The 19294-nt window shown below is 36.8% G+C and overlaps 1 protein-coding gene across 1 annotated transcript in view; it reads right to left on the minus strand.

Moving 5' to 3' along the window:
- SEC23IP (SEC23 interacting protein) overlaps nucleotides 1–19294 on the minus strand; it is a 25556-nt gene continuing 6262 nt past the window's right edge. Inside the window, exons 4-19 of the mRNA XM_075504433.1 lie at nucleotides 18673–18866; nucleotides 18242–18331; nucleotides 16843–16963; nucleotides 16432–16521; nucleotides 15648–15789; nucleotides 14100–14308; nucleotides 13313–13431; nucleotides 12540–12710; nucleotides 12067–12162; nucleotides 11683–11889; nucleotides 10856–11011; nucleotides 10008–10110; nucleotides 8450–8635; nucleotides 7373–7535; nucleotides 4216–4316; nucleotides 1–1121 (exon numbers count right to left, since the gene is read on the minus strand). Of these exons, the coding sequence (XP_075360548.1) occupies nucleotides 4235–4316; nucleotides 7373–7535; nucleotides 8450–8635; nucleotides 10008–10110; nucleotides 10856–11011; nucleotides 11683–11889; nucleotides 12067–12162; nucleotides 12540–12710; nucleotides 13313–13431; nucleotides 14100–14308; nucleotides 15648–15789; nucleotides 16432–16521; nucleotides 16843–16963; nucleotides 18242–18331; nucleotides 18673–18866 (2129 nt within the window). The 3' untranslated portion in view covers nucleotides 1–1121; nucleotides 4216–4234. The remainder of the gene's footprint in view (nucleotides 1122–4215; nucleotides 4317–7372; nucleotides 7536–8449; nucleotides 8636–10007; nucleotides 10111–10855; nucleotides 11012–11682; nucleotides 11890–12066; nucleotides 12163–12539; nucleotides 12711–13312; nucleotides 13432–14099; nucleotides 14309–15647; nucleotides 15790–16431; nucleotides 16522–16842; nucleotides 16964–18241; nucleotides 18332–18672; nucleotides 18867–19294) is intronic.

The raw sequence follows: 19294 nt of genomic DNA on the forward strand, positions 1-19294 counted from the left end.
TACACAATAATGTGTATTTTACATATACCAAGAAAAAAAACCCATACTGCATTTCAAATTCATTTACTGCAATAACAGAGGCAAATAGTCAGTAGTAAGGTTAAGTCACTAATATTAAGAAAAGCCACAATTTGCATGTAAGTTGAAACCAGAGGAAAGCTACAGAAGCTCAGTACTCAGAGACATGAATTCAAAGGATTTCATACTACCCAACTCATCTCAACTTCATTACATGAAAATGGAGTCTGGATTGCAGGTCTGGACCTAGATTATTATCTAGCACCCATAAGCTTCAGATTTCTCTATTTACTTTAACTGTTTTGAGATACTAAACTGCAAGGTCAAGGTAAGTATTTTAGTTCTGACAACTGCAGCCTAGTTTCACTAAAATTACCTTAATTACCAGACCAAAATGTTATTTTAAATTGTTCATTATTTCAGCAGATGTGAACACTGAACTAGCTGTAACAAACTTCTAACATTTTCAAAGTCAAAGATTCATTTTTACTTAAAAAAAAAAGAACCACAATAAAACTCTTAACAGAGGCTTAAAAAGGTCTTTATAAAATAATCTCCATCACACTTACAATAGTAAGAAAATTATTCCGGTTGCTAGGTTTTAGTAAATATGAACTGTTTTGTGTAATCTGTATTAAAGATAGTTATAACTACAGTTCACATTTTATTTTTAAAAGGTGGACCAACAAATGTGTCAAGAAAAGCAGATTATTGCTGTTTCTCAACAAGTCCTTTTTAATAAGGACATGCTGCCTTCATAGGCAAAGCATGTTTGACAGCCAGCTGAGATAGGATAGCTGAAGGAGAGAAGTAAGGATTTGCATGCCCAAAAAAAAACCTTCGGCGATCACTTTATGCTTGGCAACGGTACAATTAAACTGATTTAAGATCAAAATTGTGTCATTCTATCCATCTTCTGAATGACAGTGCTGATTATCTCAAAATTTAAGTTTGCTTGAAGTGACACACAGAAAGGTAGAATCTGAGCAAGTTCTGGACTGGCAGAAAAAAATTCTGACGCTTATCCTGTCATCTGTACCTATGAAAATACTAGATGTTCTTCAAAGCGTTTTTCACCAGGTCTGTCGGAGCAACAGGTATGGCTGTGCAGAGAAAACAGAACATATACATATGGGAAATATGAAATATATCAAGTTTTCTATTCCTGCAGTAGTACTAATAAAATTAAATATGCCAACGTTCAATTTCAAGAGGACTCAAAAAGATCTGAAAATCCATACACATTTTTATCAATTTTTTAATACAAGAAGCTCCTGAAATATACTTTTTGTGGACACAAATTGGCAATTACAATTACAAACAGAAAGAGCTGACAACAACTGCTCATAGGATGTCATTCACTATAATTAGCTACTAGATTCTTTAACTTATGGTAATAAATTATCCTACTCTAAATAAACGTAGAAATGAAGATGTGATAGTTCATACATCTGAGTTTTAATATGCTGGTGCATTCGCCTCCCTCACCGGGGCCCCTCTAAAAAGAGCTGTAAAAATAAGAATAATTTATAGAGAGTGTATAGTGACTTAAACAAATCTTCTAAACAACACAGTGAAAGACACTCCTGTGAATCTAATAAAAAGAATAAGATGCTAGTGGTGGCTATGCTTTAGTAAAGAAGGACAAAATTCTCATTTACAGGAGTCATTTAAAAACATCTTAGTGTTTTCAGTTTCCTTTTAATCACGTTACCAAAATAGATACAGGAAATGAAATTTCCAATTCATGTGTTAAAAGTTGTCCCAAGCATTTCTTTACATTGTTTACATGAAACCCTGTATTACTATTTCACAAAGAACAGCTTCAAGATGATCTAGAAGAGCTAAATCAAGTCACTCATACAAAACAAAAGTAGAATTCAAGAGGTTTTAATACCATTTGTACTATTTTATCAGTGAGTAGAAGCAAACAGATATTGGTAGCTATTCACCAATTTTAAGTGCAACAAATTCTTCATATGTAATTTTAGCTAAGATAGTTAACGCTACTGACTTGACTTAGTTAAGAGTAAGTTACCAGCTTGCCTCTGCTAAATTTTTATCTGCTCCAAAATTACCACAGTCCCCAAGAAGTTAAAGGGATCTGCACTGGCCAACAGCACCAGAAAGATCAACATTCCTGAGAAGAGGCAAGCAGGCTAGTAGGTCCTGTCTCTTTCCCTCTGCTGACAGCAGACACCATGAAATTAAACTGGACAGCAAGAGGTAGCTCTGCACATCAAAGCAGGGAAGTGGTCAGGTCTCAGCATTCAAATCAATTAACATGAAAAGTATGAAGAGGGAGCCCAGAGCTACCTTTGGCATCCACTCTTTTCCTTGAGCAGCCCACAAATAGAGAGAGGCTGTTTCTTCAGATAATCTACTTCTAGATAGGTAAATGGGTATTGCTATCATACGCACTGCTGGATAATCCATTACCTTCACACTGCCACCCTTCACATTTGAAGGTCTTAAAAGAAAAGAAAAAAAGAAAAAGAAAAAACCCACATGCCAACCCTTCCTGACTACTGTCTACCACTAGGGGAGAATTCTCCTTTTCCCTACTGCAAGACTTAGGCGATAATATTTTACACAGCATATGTAAAGACATTTCTTCTCATGTAAAAGAGATCCTGGTCTTGTAGGGTGCAGCCTTCCCAAGATACCACTTGTCATTAAGTGCATCCCAGTGGGCCCTAACTGCCCTCCCATTCAAGCCTCTGGGATCCAAATCCTACTCCAAATGCTGTTCAGTCAAGCAAGTGCTGAAAGAAGTTCTGAGCAATTCCTAACAGTGCTACAATCACACAGACATCTTGACTGTGCTTTGTTGCATGACATCCTGCTAAACCATCCTCCCACTGAGTAGTTCTCAATGAAAAATACAATTACCCCAGTGTCTGCTGAAGCTAAGCAACAAATCCACTTTTAGCCTTGTGGTGGTAAATTATCACATCCCACCCCCACAACGAGACTGAAAGTTATTTCTATAGCAATAAGCTTCATATCATTTCACCCTAAGGGGTCATAAAGAAATAAAAACAGAGAAAAAATTCTGCAACTATGACTTGAGACTCTGCATAAGCCATTGTGGTAACTGACACACCACTGTCAGAGCTGTGCAGCCAAACAGGGCCTTTTTCCTATTATTTGGCCATGCTTTAAAAAATGCATTTGATCAGCTATGACATGTCATTTTAAAAAAAGATGCTAGCAACTGACCATCAGAAGCATTCTGTTACAAAAGACTACTAACACTGTATGGTAGTAGTTAAAGATATCTAGAATGTTCCTCTGAAATGTCAAGTATTTCTCTTCATACTGGGTATTTATGTACCTTGACATTATCAGTTCTTCTGAAAAATGGAAAAATACATCAGAAACTATCTTGTTGTACGATTCCAAAAAGGCAAGGTGCATATTTTTCCCTCCTTGCCTCTCAAAAGAGAATATAGCCTTTTCTACAACGTCCAGTGATGCAAACTGGTACAATACAGATCCTCAGTTAGGACACACACATCTTAAAATAAAAATACCTGCAAGTATATTTCAGCTCTAAGATACTCCATTATATTGTGTATTTAATTTCTTTTCAAAGTGAACCAACTTCCATGCTGTATCATTTCACTTGTTCTACTGAAATTCTTAAGCTATACAAAGATAATAAAATACTGGCATATATAGAGGTCTTATTCAGCAATTTACTACTATCAATGCTTAACACCTTCTTAGGAGAGAAGCAACTTCTTCCCTGGCATACATGTGCACAATTGGTCAACCAATACTCCAGTATGCACATTACAACACTGGAACACTGTTGGCGTTCTTTAATCTACCATACTGTAAATGAAGTTATCATATCCAATATCACCAAGTTTTCCTACACTTGAACATTCACTGAACAATTAAATTGGGGGGATAAACACAATAAAGAGAAATCATATTTTTTTGACATATTTGTACTGGCAATTATTATCCCATACCAAAAACTCTTAACATATCTTTTGGGAATGAAGGGGGGGAAGAACTGGAAGACTTCCCCTGCATTTAAGTCTAGAAATTGTTTTTGCAATTAAAATAACACTTTGTGGCTGCCTGCTTCATAATTTAAGCTTCAGAGGAAAAAGGGAAAGTAAAGACATCTAAGTTGCAGCTGAATTTAATATGAGTACATAAATTATACTAGAACAAACTTACAAATTCATGTTTCTATACATCAATGCTGTGGCTGCTCAGGATTGATATTCATAGTCCTGTATATTTCTTTGAGAAACAGCAAGGCAGTGTCTTCCGATCCCCTATGAAGAATTTTAAAAAAGAAAAAAAGAAAAAAAAAGTGTTATTTTGGTGTGGTCCGTGTTCTAATTCTTGTAAGCCACACTTCACCCCATTCCGGCTCTCTAAAAAGTTTGCACAACCTATTGCCCTAGTCCTTATCTTTTGGGAACATGGCCTTACCACTACCAGCTTCCTTTGAGCTACAATTCTTCATCAGTTTTGGATTATTTCTGCCATCAGCCCTAGCCTATGCATTTACCTTTTTCTACTGTATTTTCCCCCACTCTGTCCTTCCTAACTTACTACGGCTGCAACTTGAAATCCCCCTCTCTATTCATTTCTTTGATGTTACTCATTTGGCTTAAATCTCCTCAAATAATCTATCATTTTCTGTCTGCGATGGGCTCCTGACTGTATTCCACCAAGAATACATTCTACTTGTCAAGGCTTTCTTCCTTTACTTGCTCAACTGCATATATCAACCCAATGTCAAAAAACTCAGCCTTGCCAGTTCTATCACCAACATTCTAATTCTTCTCTCCTCTCCTAACTGGCTGGCACTTCCTTGTAAATAGACTAGATTAAATATCCACAGTCTTCCTCTCTTCCTTACCACTAAGAAGTAAGGAAGTTCTCAAATAATTTAAAGATTAATATAAGCCAAGTACCGTGCTTCCAAGTTGATGTTTTCCCTCCCCTTTTCAAAATCAAAGCTTCAGGCTATCTGAATTTAAATTTAACATGGACAGACTTAATTTTCTTATTTGTCTATAAAGTGTTATTTAAACACACATAAGCAATACCAATATAAAAAAGTAACAACCGCTGTAAAAAATAACAAAGTTAAACAGGCAAATTTTACAAAGTTCCCAAGCTGCAGGAGTTGTTAGATAAGGGTAGCTTCCCATGCTTTTTAAAAGAAATTACATAGGGAGACAGTAAAGGAGATTTAGACAGAACTATGATCCTCCAAACATGAGGAACATCATTTACAGAGCACCAGGACAGAGTTAAACACACAAGCTAAGGGACTACAGATATTTTCCACAATTGAGCATAAAGAAAGTAACCACATTTCTTGATGGTCTCCGCTATTACACAAGCAAGCAAACAAGCAAGCAGAAGGATCAACACAGAAACTCCTTTCTCTCTAACACACAGATCATTTCATTTAAGGCTTTCCCCAGCACCCCCTCCAAAAAACCAAAACAAAACACAAACCCAAAAACCCAAAAAGCCACGCTCTATAATTTGGGTCATTAATCATTGTGCTTACCTTCCTTACTTGAATGACAAAAAAAAAAAGCTATGGCTAGCAAATTTTTAAAAACCTGGCAATGATCGGCTGCCTCCTTGTGGAAAAGAACTCCCTGTACCTTCGACTCTACCCGTGAAACAGCACTGCCATCACTGGGTCACCGACTGCTCGGGAGCCCTGCCAGAGCTCAGTGCTCAACAGCACTGGCACACATCAGCACTGCAGCCTTGATAATCCCTCCTCCAGCAGCTACTGATCTTCAACTATATAAGTGATACTGACTTTAATAAGATCCTTGAGGTTATGCTTTCAATTCCATATTTTAACCTCTGGACAAATGCCTGCTTCTATAAATTATTAGCTATTGAAAATCAAAACCTTCAAAAATAGTGTAAAGCACCACCACTCCTCCCTCACCAATAGCATTCTGCACAGCCCAGCAACTGACATCCAAGCCTGTCTATTACATATAAAGGTGTGCTGTCATGTGGCCAAATACAGTTTACACATCCTTTGCTCTACCATTCCACATCTTGTGTATCTTCATGTGTGCTTAATTTTATGACAGTAATAAAATGTATACAATGACATACCAAAAAAAGAAAAGAGAGCAACTCATAAGGGCAAATACAACAGGTCAATAGTTACTGCTATTTGTATAAATTGAATTATATCTTTCTCCATTTGAAACGTGTAAGCAGTTAAAAAAAAGTAAATCTAAACCCAGATAAGGCAATGGTGTACTGCAGCTCTGACTACATGATGACACCAAACTCTGCTTCTTGTTCTATAAATTGTTCTGTATATGAGCAACCACTGTACACAAGTGGTAGATCATAACCATCCAAATTTACAGGAAGATCCACTGTGCCTTTTTTTCTTCCTTTTATTTGTTAACCTTTGATAGCAGAGCATCAATATCCAGCAATTTCATTCCAACGTGAAGAGGTAATAAAGTTTTACTACATATTGTAGTCTAATACAATTCCTTCATGAAGTTTTATTCAAAAAACTACAGTTGTCAAAATGCTCCTTGTTCTGAAAATGATTGTAACCAAAGCTGTGTGTTTTGAGTGTCAAAGTTCAAGAGACCAGTATGCAATGTCTTTATTGCAAACAAGACGATAGATTTCTTTACTTTGTGCTAACACAGAATTTTATTTTGAAATGAGATTAGCTAATAGTGACATCTAGGTGTGACACCTTGAGACTGACATTCCTGGAAAGTCATATATACTGTTTACCTTAATACTTGAATTGTCTCAATTACATGACACTTGAACATCCAGCGCATAACAAATTTATCTTTACAGATTGCCTGTGTGGGAAGGCAACATCTTTCCAAACAAGAGGCCATTTCAGAATTAAGTGACGAGGACCTCGTATCCAACTCAATAGTCATCTTCCCAAACATTTCAAAGATTACAAAGACCCAGAAAACTCAGGTCTCTTAAGTCATATGCATACACATCGACCACTGGAACAAATGCTATTCTGGTAGCTTTATAATTTGTTGGTCCTTTTGCAATTTTAACTTCTCAAATCAGTAGTAACCTGAAAAATGTATCTGTGTATATAAACCCAGTTATTTTTGTGAAAATGTACTTGAAGCAAAACACTAGGGCATGATTTTTGAGAGAGATCATCTAAGCTTTCATTAAAAAATGCTCAAGACAGGAAACATGATTCTAGCTACTATCATATTGGTCATAGGTAAATAATAGACAATAGGAGTAAGATATGTCATTACAAACATTTAAAGATATACAGTTATATCAGAAAAGCAGTATTTATAGAATCACATGTATTTCCCCTTACCAGTAGCACAAATGACTCTGTAAAGCAAAAAGGTATTCATTGAAGCTTTCTATTGGTTTTTCTTGTAGAACATAGTCAATACGACGTCCTCCATTTAGCATTCCAACCTTCACTAAAAAATCTTCATCTTTGGGAGGGTCTGTACTTTCAGTGATCTTTTCAGCTAAAATTAAAGAGTTTAAGATTTAAACTATTTTCAAGCACAGCCTGCTTGACTATCATCAAGAAATATCACCCATTTTCCCTGCTATAATTTCCAAGTGCTTGCGATAAGACAATAACAACAGCCTCAACTGACCAGCATGCCACTGTGTAATTCAGAAAGGTTACTGGAACTATAGACTTATTTCTTTCATAACAGTTTAAACAGAGTTTGTTTGAAGAATAGCTTACATAAAGTAGTAGCTGAGCAATTTTAAAAACAAACCTCACCGTTTATACATAGATAGATCCAGTCATTCCACAAGTGAACAACCTGGAATAATATATTTTTACACTCCCCTTACATAGAGTCAATCACTATCCTCAATTTAAACTAAGAAGAATGTTTTGTCTTTGTAAGTATAGACAAAGCCAGCATTACTAAACACCGACAGATAATTCACAACTGGGAAGCCTGCCCTTGGTATCATTCGGGATAATATTTATATCTGACTTAAATTTATTTTCCTCAACAGCATTTTTTTCTCTTAGAGCATATACTTAATGCTTCTTAGCTCATCCAAAAAACTCAGCAGAACACTACTGAAGAGAATAAATCTCACAAGTATTTACTTGTATTAATTTGTCCTGAGAGGAAAGCACAGCTGATTTAGAAACCTGCCCTTCCAATAGAAAGTTGAAAGGTTATACAAACTCAAGCCTAAAATATCCTTCAATAAAAGCTGTTAACTTTTCCTTTCCTAAAAGACAAAAAATGCAGCAGTAGATCTTACATTTAATGTTAAATACTCCAAAAGCACAGAGGCCTCCTTAATAGGGTCAGGAAAATCAATAGCAAGAAATCACTAGGATACTCAAGTTTCACCTAATTTGAGATCGATAAGTTATAAGAAAACCAATAATGTGTCCACATACCTTCTACCACTTGCTTTTCTTCTTCCTCTTTAATTTGGTTAGCTACTTTCTCCAGTTCTGCTTGTAGCTGAGTTGAAGACGTATGAGCACGTGCAAATTCGTTAAGGGTCTGCCATGCACTCTTCAAAGAGCTAATAAAACCCTGTTTCAGATCAGATCCCATACGAGAGAGAGAGTCTTTCAACTCTGGGGAGGGGGGAAGGAAAAAAAAAAAAATCACCATAGTAGAAGGATTTTAAATTATAAACTAAAACCAGAATTATTAAACCCTGTTCAACAAACATTCAAATTATTAGGAGAAACAGGCCTGCTACGTCATGAACGTGTGTTTCTTGCTTCTCTATTGCATTTAAAAAGACATGGGGAAATGTAATTAATACCCAATTGATTTCTCACTGAATGGGTCAATGAATTAACACCTACTAGCACCGGAAACAGCCCAACAGCCTCCAAGTCCAGAAGGGTTCATAAAAATAGCTACACCAGTGAATCCCTCAACACCACCACCACCCACAATCACTCCTAACATCCTACACAAAAGGGAAATTATAGAGAGACTGGTTTCAAACTCCAGCACAGCAGAAGAGACCAGAAGAGCTGCCAATGTCCCTCACAGTAGTAGTGAATTTGGAGGAGCACTCCCAGACAGCTCTAGCCTGTAATTCTGCTACAGCTCAGTAACTGTGCCACCAGTAACCCAGCTGCCATTCAATACTGGTGGGAAACTCTGAATGAAGAGGAGCTCTTCACAATAACTGGTTAGAACCATATGGGTCTGCTAGATCAGGACTCATGACTATTCCATGGAATATTCGCCTACAACAAAGGAAAAACAGTAAAGAGCAACAGACCATATTTTTCTCCTTTACTATACACACTCTGAGAGTTGTAACCTAAAGCATTTCTTAACAAGTACCTGGTCTAGTCTAGGAAAGCAGGCTCATTCTAATGTACCATTCTAAAGTATAGATGCTGCAGAATTTCTCCATCCAAGTGCCTGAAGACAAGCTTCAGAAGGGCTCTGTGAACTTGTACAACAGTACTGTTGTCAACTGTACAGCAAAATTGACTTTCCTTGTTAGGTATGCAAAATTGAAGTATAGCACCTTGATCTGATGTGTACTCATGAGCAACAAAATCCAGTCCCTGCCCACCGATGGCTATGGAACCACCTTTTTCCTCAACGTTTCCAATACTGAAGAGACACTGGTTAAACACTTCATGGTGGTCATTAGGGACAAGGTAAAAGAAACCAGTAAATTTAGTTTCTGTTTCACATCATCTTAGAAATTAAGGTGAACAAGTGATGTACAGCAATTTTTAAATGGAACTTTGGTAATCAGAAGCTCAAATCTGGACGAATACGATTATTACATCTGAATGCAATTGCGAATGCCCAATTTATGGGGCTGGGAGGAATCACTTCTGATGTTTAGGAAAAACATGGAGTCAGATATCCGGGAACACTCATTACTCTCTTGAAATTTTACAATATTCTAATGCATCAAATGAGTAAATTAGGAATGAGATCCATATATGAAATAAGTTTTCTTTTTACCCAGATGAAGTCTTTTTCTGCCTTTATGATGTGGAATAAGAACTGGTTTTAAATCCATGTCTTCAATGATCATTGGTTCTAACCTGTAAGCTACTGGATCAAGCTGTTAAGAAACGACACAATGACATTTAGTTATCTTAGAAATTATTCTAATTATCACATTTCAGTGAAAAAAATCCCTATTTATGATTAATAGAGAACCATTTTTGAATTCTGTTCTATTTCAGTTTACAGAAACTCAGTTCACGACCATTTAGTTTAATCGTAAGATTAAGCATGTTCATTAACTAATTAGGTCCTGTTCTACAGACAGAGATTCTAAAACAGGAAACAACAGTGAAAGAGCAGCAAAATTTTCTTGCACTCTGATGACCTCTACCAACATGTCACTGTTTAATTGTTAAACAAGATGGGACAGAAGAGGACAAATGTACTGCCCGCACTGCAAAACCTCTAAGGACTTCTAAATTTCACAGAATCTAAACTCAGAAAAGTCCTGTAAATGACTCAAATACAAACACTATAAAAATCTACAAGAGTGGCTTGAAATTAATGACAAAAAAAAATTTCTTTAAGCTCTGAAAATGAACAGGGCAAATATTATCAAGCCAACCCATACCTAGAATGCTAGGTATGGAACCTATAGCCAGCTCTACTTCACTTTGGCAGTAAAGACCACAAATATTTGGAATATGTATTTCAGTTGGGTCATTTTTTTAAAAAGGGTGTTTTGGGAAATGTACATAGAGGAACAGGAGGTGTAATGCTCAGAGGTTAAAACTTAGTATTCTGCATTGTTGTCAGCTGCATCAAACTAAAATCAAATCTCAAAAGCACTGCTTACTCACTGGATGATAGATATTGAAGAATCCCTTGCAGGTAGGAAGCCTGTAGTTTTCATCTATCTTCTCCACACCTCTCACAGTAAGGAACACACCAATAGGAGAACCAAGAGCAAAGAAAATATCTGGTTCAAAGTCCAATGCACTGTAAGCCACAGAAACCTACCAGACAGAAGTCAGATATATAATCTCTCAGAACTGCCAGCTAGTTAATATAATGCTTAGCTAGGAAGGAAAAACAAGTTGCGTATTAAATCAACCACAGGCTCACAGTACTTCCAGGAAGCTTCAGCTGCATTGCCCTCTTCCATACTAATACAATAGTACTAGTACATTTCAATACTATAATATTAAAATGTGTTTTTAAGAAAAAATTCAAAAGTATGAAAAAATGAAAAAATATATTTAAAACAGGAAGTCTTCAAGGTTTGGTTTTGAAGTTAAGTTTGAGGTAAAGCTTAAATATAACAGCATAAATGGATCAATTTAGACTACCATGTTAACTGTAAAGCCACAGAACCATTCATTATTATGTCATTCATACAGTTCTGCTTCTGGAACAGGACTGTGTTTACAGGTCACTCACTGCCAAAAGAAAAAATGACTTGTAGTGGCATCCTTGTTATAACAAGTTTTGCTTTTCAGTAATCTAACCCACTCACCCAGCCCTCCCTCCCGCCAAAGGGTAAAGTTCTACATAAACCTAACTTTCGTACAACAATCAAGGGAAGTAGCACAAAGTCATCAACATTTAAAAAAAAAAAAAAAAAAAAAAAAACAAGCAAAAGGACAGCATTGTTCCAAGTGAATCATTTAAATCTATGTAGTCTCACCTGGCCAGTTCCAACTTCAAAATACTCATAGTCAATGTTCACAGAAGAAACAGATGCACCAACTGGAAGCTTCCTCTTTGAGTGCAGCTGACCAGACTCTGAAGGGGAGACAGAAGTAACCGTCTCTTTTGCTTTCTGGGCATCCTCTTGAGTTTGGAGTGTGGCAGCCAGCACTGCTTTCTTTTCTGCTACTGCTTTCTTTTGTTCCTTTTGAGACAAGTTTCAAAACCAGGGAAAAAAAAAGTTTATTTCACAGTTTTCAAAATTCCTTTAATATATCCCTGATGTTAACAAGTGTGTTAAAGAATAGAAGTTACTTCAAGCAAGGAAGTAAGTTACATTTGCTTAACAACTTCTTATTTTATTCCTGAAAAAAGTACTTACCTGCTTGGCTGCTCTGTCTTTTACAAAATTAGCTATTTTCTTTCTTGGTCCAAGAGGTATCCCCATTTCCTTCAGGTCATCGACTGTACACATCAGCTAAAAAAATCCCCACACACATCAAAACATACTTTATAACTTTTCTAGCAACATACATCATTTCTTATTCTCAATGACTTATGAATTAGATAAGACATTTTATAAAGCTACAGAAATTACAAAAAAATTAAAGAGACACGATACAAAGTGCCCTAAAATAACTGGGGAAAAAAAAAAACACAAGAAAAAAGAAAGTCACATAACATTTAGTCTTCATGTCAGACATTAATTATCTTACCCCTCTGCAATACTTTCATGCCTCATGGTACATTAAACTCATAAAAAGAAAAAAAAAAACCACAAAACACCAAAAACGCAAACATAAACCTCCATCCATATCCTGGCAATCCACATAAGTCAAGTGAACATTATTGTACCAGAGACTCCATGTCAATTCGCTCCTTTTCAAATGTGGATGCATAGTCTGACAAACTAAGCATTTCTAGAGTCTTCTGCAAAGTGGGAACATCATCATCTACTTCAGGCTCACAAAGGTCATCACCAGAAGTAGTAATTGAGGAGCCCAAGGAACTGGTATCTTCAGTGATCTTAAAAAAACAGCACAGAAACAGAATCACATCATCTAACAGTGAAAAGGCAATATGCAGCAAGTAAATATAAGTTTAATTACTTGCTATTATTATTATTATTATTATGTAAGCTTTATAAATTTATGCCCATTTTTAGTAAAGCAGGATACAGATTTCCCACTAATAATAGATCAGCAAAATATATATTTAAAAGTTACTAAAAGAGGCAAAAGCTTTTTTGACCTTTCCAACACTCAAAAATACTTCCTTTCAATCACCAAACAACTGGTCGCTGTTTCTAGCCTGAACACAGATTCTTTCCCTCTTACGCATCTCCCCCACCATTCAGATACTGTTAAGACCAAGTTACGTGTTCAGAAGGGTCAAAGCTGATGTTCACAATCAAATCCCATTACTGGCCCACCTGGAACTTGAGAGAGATGCAAACAGCTTGTCCTGAGAACCGACAATATTTATAAAACTGCATAGTTCCATTAACATGTTAAAATGTACTATCAGAACCCACAACTCTGTTTCAGCTAATAAAATTCTGAAAACTTAAGAAAAAGTTGCTGAAAATATCAGATCTATTTGCCTGGAAAGACTAGCATGCAAATTACCTGTTTATCATGAACAGCCACGTCCTTTACAGTCCCATTAACACCAGAGAATGGGCCAGTATTTACTGATGAAGCCAAGTCCTTCTGGTTAGACAATATGTCAAATAGAATTAAGGAACCTGGAAAGAGGAATTAAAGTTGCCTCGGGAAAAATGTCAGACTTTCCTGTCTTTAAATCCTAAGCAAGATTTATATGCAATAGTAATAGCAATGTATAGACTGATTAAAAAAGATGGCTGAATTAAAACTAAAATACCCACATATTAACTTGAATACAATCATTCTCAGCAAAAAGCAAACTTTTTTTTCCCCCCGTTCATGTGAAATAGCTTTATGTAGTTGCCATGATCAAACTATCTTTCCTTAAACATCTTAGACTGCTTGCCAAACTGGAGGAAAACTGGAGACCAAACCAGTATGTCATATGTCTTTATAACACTTATTCTATGTTCCAAAAAATTATCTTACTTTTACTAAGTGGGGGTTCTGAGACACAGAAGTTACCCACCTAACAAGACACCAGATAACCCATCAACTTTTAAACACGAATTAGACACTAAGTCTTCATGAAGGAAACTGGGGGGGTGCACACATCTGTGAAGTACTAACCTTCTCTCAAACCTTTATAAAAACTTAGCTATTGAGAGGTGTTTGACTTTTAGTCAGCAGTGTTCTAAAAGACAGCCATGCTCTATCAGCTAATTTTAGCCTTATGCTTAATGAAGGTTCCATTTCCCTTAGTGTAGGAATGCCGGTTTTATCCCAAATCAGTTCCTTAGATAATTACCTAAACTGTGCCCAGCCACAGAGACTCCTCCTTTGAAGTCTGGGTTGCGACTCATGAAAAGTGCATACAAACGATTCATTTCCATCCCCACTTTATCCACAATCGTCTGACAGTAGGTGGGGCTGTTGTAAAACAGTATGTCAAGGAGTGTTTCATTGGTGAAGTGGCGCAGGCGTCCAATGCTGGGTAAAGTGATTTTTTTTATGTTCCTAGTAACACAAAATCATTAGAAGCATGAATGCCTTTAAAGAAATGCAGATAAGAACTTTGTTAACTTTTGAAATGACAGGTAGAACAACTGCAATATAAATACTACAGATATGGTCTCTACAGACATTAAAAAAAACATACAGCCTTCTGGCTTTGTTGCATATTCATACATTAGTGGTATCTGCTGATTGTACATATTTGAGAAAGATACAGCTCCCTTTCTTCTCTCCAGGCTGAAGGGATGCCTGAAATAATCTCTTGTCTGTTCCAACACTACTCTCATATAGTAACAGCGAAGTTTTGTGAGCAGATTGGTAGAAGTGGAAAAGAACTCGCATATGAAAAATGAAGGTGAAATTGAAGTAACAGGCAACATAATACTCTTCTTTTGGAGAAAAAGCTTGGCATCACCACCTGCCTGCCTGGAGTTAAGACAGCTGCAGTGAGAACTGAGACTGCCTTAGTTAGTTAGCATTGCCTGGTTTGATTAGCAGAATAAGGATCCTTCCTCATAATAATGCAGTATTCAAATGAGAATAAAAGACTAAGACTCTAGGAAAGCAATATGACTTGACTGAGCTAGAACAATCTGGAGAACACCAGCGTGCGCTCTAAGCAGTACAGGTTCCTACCCTCACAATTTCTACTTCCCCATCTTTGAGAAAGAGAAAACAGCTTGAAATGTCAAGCGACAGCAAAGGGATAGGCACCAAGAAGTGATTTTAAAATAGATTTTTAAATGCTATAACACTCTTACCCAAATATACCTTGTTTTTAAAAAACAAAAAAAAAAAAACCACCCACCTTAGCTCAACTGCCTAATCATAATTGAGGTGAGGTACTACTCTGGGACTGGACAGAGGGCTCAATGCCCTCCTCAGAAAGAGGACACTGACACCTCCTAGGGCCAGACTCTGAGACTGCAGGGAGGTACAGGAGAGAAAACTCTCCACTCTAAATTGTACATGCCTGTTGCTGGACAACACATTTCTGTGATCACCACCTCATACTTACAATCACTATCTCTACACACTCACTCATCATCATGTATCAACACATCAGCCACTTTCATGAAAATGCAGTACTGAAAAAGTGTGTGTGTATATGTATCCTGTCACTCAGTGTCATGAAAATAAACAAGAGAAAATACTCCACATGCCTTTCCACTTTCCCTATACTCCCCATCAAAATGTTAATTAAAAAAAATTAGCAATTCTCTTTTGTAACCCATTTATTCATCTAGCCTAAAGAGCATATTAACTTCTCTTTTTATCCACTTTACAAAAACTGTTAAGATGCAGCTCATATGAAGTTTGCAACATTGAACAACATACTCACCTGTCTACACCTGTTGCATCTCCATGCAGAGAGCTATGCCAGTGAACTGGGAGGAATTCCACCCTGCTCACTTTACGTTCCTCTAGAGATTTCTTAAAGTGAGTCTGCAACAACTTCAGAGAAACAGTCCTAAAATCATCAACTGTAGAGAAGAAGAGTAATGAAAATGTCATAGTAGCAGTACTCAAGTAACACACAATTACAAATACTCTTTTTTTCTCCCCCTCCAATTTCAGACATAATCAAAATACAAATGAAGGAAACAGCAAAGTGGAAAAATCTTTGCAAGTATTACTCCTCTAACTATAAGAATATTTTTTTTTAAAGTGGATTTTCTAGCAAGCTTCTATTTATCTCACAATGAATGCATTTTTACTCCATGACCAGATATAGCCTTCTTAATTTACTCAGTTGTGCTGGAGTGTATTTAAAATAAACAAAAAAGCAAACAAAAAACCACCCCACACACAGCAAACACATACACCCACACCACAAAAAACCACACCCCACACACCCCAAAACCCAAACCACTCTGCAAGTCTAATATTGAGGACTAATAGTAACAGTTAAAGCTGTACATCTGACAAAACACAGATTCTACTTTTGGAAAATAATCAGGGAAAATCCTACCAGAAACCAAACTTAACATTAGAGAGGTTTTTGGGTTTTGTTTTTGTTTTGTTTTTGTTTTTAAAAAAAGACACGCTTATCTGAATACAAGATACAGAGACCCATATTGAAACAGTTATGAACCGTCATATTCCTTAAACAAGCAAAAACTTACCACATTCAACAATGCTTCTAAATCTCAAGTCACATACAGGACCTATGCCATGAACCATAAATACTAGATGGTCAATTTGGGACATTTCTCCTGTAGGCGAAGAAAATAAAAAATTCAGAGTACCAATATGCACTGCAGCGGTGAAGTTTAGAGTCAAGCAACATTAAGATACGCTTGCTTTATAAAGCTTATTACGTAACATGGTTCAGGATATAACACAGCCCACAGGACTCCTTTGATTAAAAAAAACCAAAACCAGGTAACTTCTTTCAAGCAGCTTACACTAAGGAACTTTAATCTTTAGACTCTAGGCATGAACTGTGCATTGCCGCTCCACCCACTAGGGTCCAGCTTTTGCACAGAAACAAACTGACTGCTCAAGCTGCAGACCCACGAACAGTAATCACATACCATCAGGAATTTCATCATGGTCATCATCAATTCCACGTTTTACTACCCTTGGTCTTGCCTGACCATCTTGAGTGGTGCCCCATTCATCTGGTGCGGCAGAAGGTTGGAACTGAACTATGACCTGAAAAAAATACATTGTCTGATTATAAACACAAAAAACCTTATGATTCATATGGTTAGTCTGAAAGCATTGCATGCTTTAACATACTTTTTGTTTGATTGCTTTACCTTACATCTGAGACAACTGTTTTCTTCAATTAGCACATATGCAAAAAAGCACCTTAGAAAACCCTAGGGCTATTCCTTCTGGCAGCGACAGCTTCACTAAAACTGGACTCCGAAACAACACAGATAATTCTCAGTAGCTTGAAAAGCAACCAGATGACTTAACAAAAGTAACCACTAGTTGAAAAAGCTGGCCTGCTCAGTGATTCTTAACAATTTTAGCTCCTCAAACAAGCATTATGCAAGCTCCTCTTTCCTAGACCCCAGTATCCACTCTTCCTTAGCAGATTCCTGTTTATGTGAGGAAACTGAACACTAGCCCTGTTTACAGTTACTCTATCATGAAGGTGAGGGGGAAGCAGTGCCTTTCAGGGAAGGACAACAACATTCAAAGTAGCCCAGAAATCCTAGAAAGTGAATTCAGTAGCCTGACTGTTTATAAGACTTACACTGACTCAGTACAGTCTGAACTCATATTTATGACACCACGTGGTTTAAGCGCTCCTTCTCTAGGTTTTTACTGGGCAGAACTCCTTAGTCAGAATTAGTAAGTGCTTAAAGTAGGAGCAACTATGATCCTTTCTGGCCCTTGGCTTATTTTATTTATTTATTAATTACTGCATCTGTGAAAGTGAACAGTTAACAGCATTGGTCAATAAGGCTGAAGTCCATGTTTTAATCACATCAGACTGTTAGCAGAGTATTTCGAATAACTTTTAAAGCTTTTTTGCTATACTTCCTCATGGCCTAAAAATAGTTGCAGTGGAAGACTTCTCATAGATACACAAACTGACTACCTTACAGTTAGATAAATGCTCTTCTCCACATGAAAGCTCTTAGTTTAAATCACCTTCCCTTTGGTACAGACTGTGAAGCTAAACTAATTCAAATTGCCTCCCGTTTGCTGCCAGTTACGCTTAGTCGAAATATTTACTATGCAAACCCTTATTCTTCTTAGGTTTCAGAAAGCATTGTCTTTTAATCATGTGACAGCACACTGAAGCAAGTAGGAGTTCAGTGTTCTATAAACTTTATCATCTTTAATGCACCTATATCCAAAACAATCAACAAGTATGTTTCAAGCAAGACTAAGCCTGCATTCAATTTATGCTTCCATCCATCTGCTCATTCACCCCTAGTGAATTCTATGAGAACCAATCACCGGATCTATTACCTTGGGATTATGCATAACAATTGTCTCCCCATTTGGGAATTCAAGTCGCCGATGCCATTGATTTGTAGTTACAGCCCTTTTATATTCTGCCTGAAACAGTAAACAAGTTACACAAAATCAGTATGCCTTCTCAGATACACTATTTTTTTGGCCTTGTGCATCACCTGTAATGTTAAGGTTATAATTTACATAACTTTATTTATATTAAAAAGTGTCATGTGAAGCATACACAAGTTGATTTCAGGTCACAGTGGTGCAGGACCTACGCATGAGCAACGTGGCCTTCCAGTCCTTTCCAGGATTTGCTTACTTATGTTCCGAAAAGTGCATTCTGGAAATCGTTTTAATGAAACACAAATAAGTATTTCTAAGGTCATAAGTACAAAGAATTATCAAGTTCTTCGTGAAGTTTATGTAAAGGTAATACTAACCTCTAGCTTATCACTAAAATCCTCAGTGTAAGGAATAAACCGGCTATCCTTGTCTCCCTTATAAAACCACATGCATCGTCTCACTTCAGAAGGCTCTTCTTCCCAGTAAACAGCTTTCCTCGTTCTGTCATACAGGTATACATCATAGCGTCCCCCGTCAGTGCTCAGAACTACACTCTCAGGATCAGGCTGGACTACAACACAAAAGTCACACTCGGTTACAATACTAACACATACAATCTTTCTTCTCTCTCGTCCCAGCCCCAATCACTTCTGTGATGAATATTAACCTATTAAGATAGATACTTATACTACGGAAGAGAAGTTTCATAATATTAGACAAACATTGCATTGCTCCTAAAACGTTTCTGTATGCCCCATACAAAACAAAAAGAGCTTTGAACAACTCCAAAATAGGAATGCTTATTCCAGAGCTGACAGAGATTAAGAAAAAGGCAAACCAAGACACAGATAACTAGGCATTGTACATGAAAATGCGATATTCACTAGGGATGTACATCTTAACGATGACACCACTGAGCAACAGATAATGTAAGTGAATAAATTAAGCGACACAAAATATATTTTCAAGATATGTATTAACATTACTTATTACTGCCAT

This window comes from Mycteria americana, chromosome 6, assembly GCF_035582795.1.
Source record: "Mycteria americana isolate JAX WOST 10 ecotype Jacksonville Zoo and Gardens chromosome 6, USCA_MyAme_1.0, whole genome shotgun sequence".
NCBI classification, from domain to species: domain Eukaryota; kingdom Metazoa; phylum Chordata; class Aves; order Ciconiiformes; family Ciconiidae; genus Mycteria; species Mycteria americana.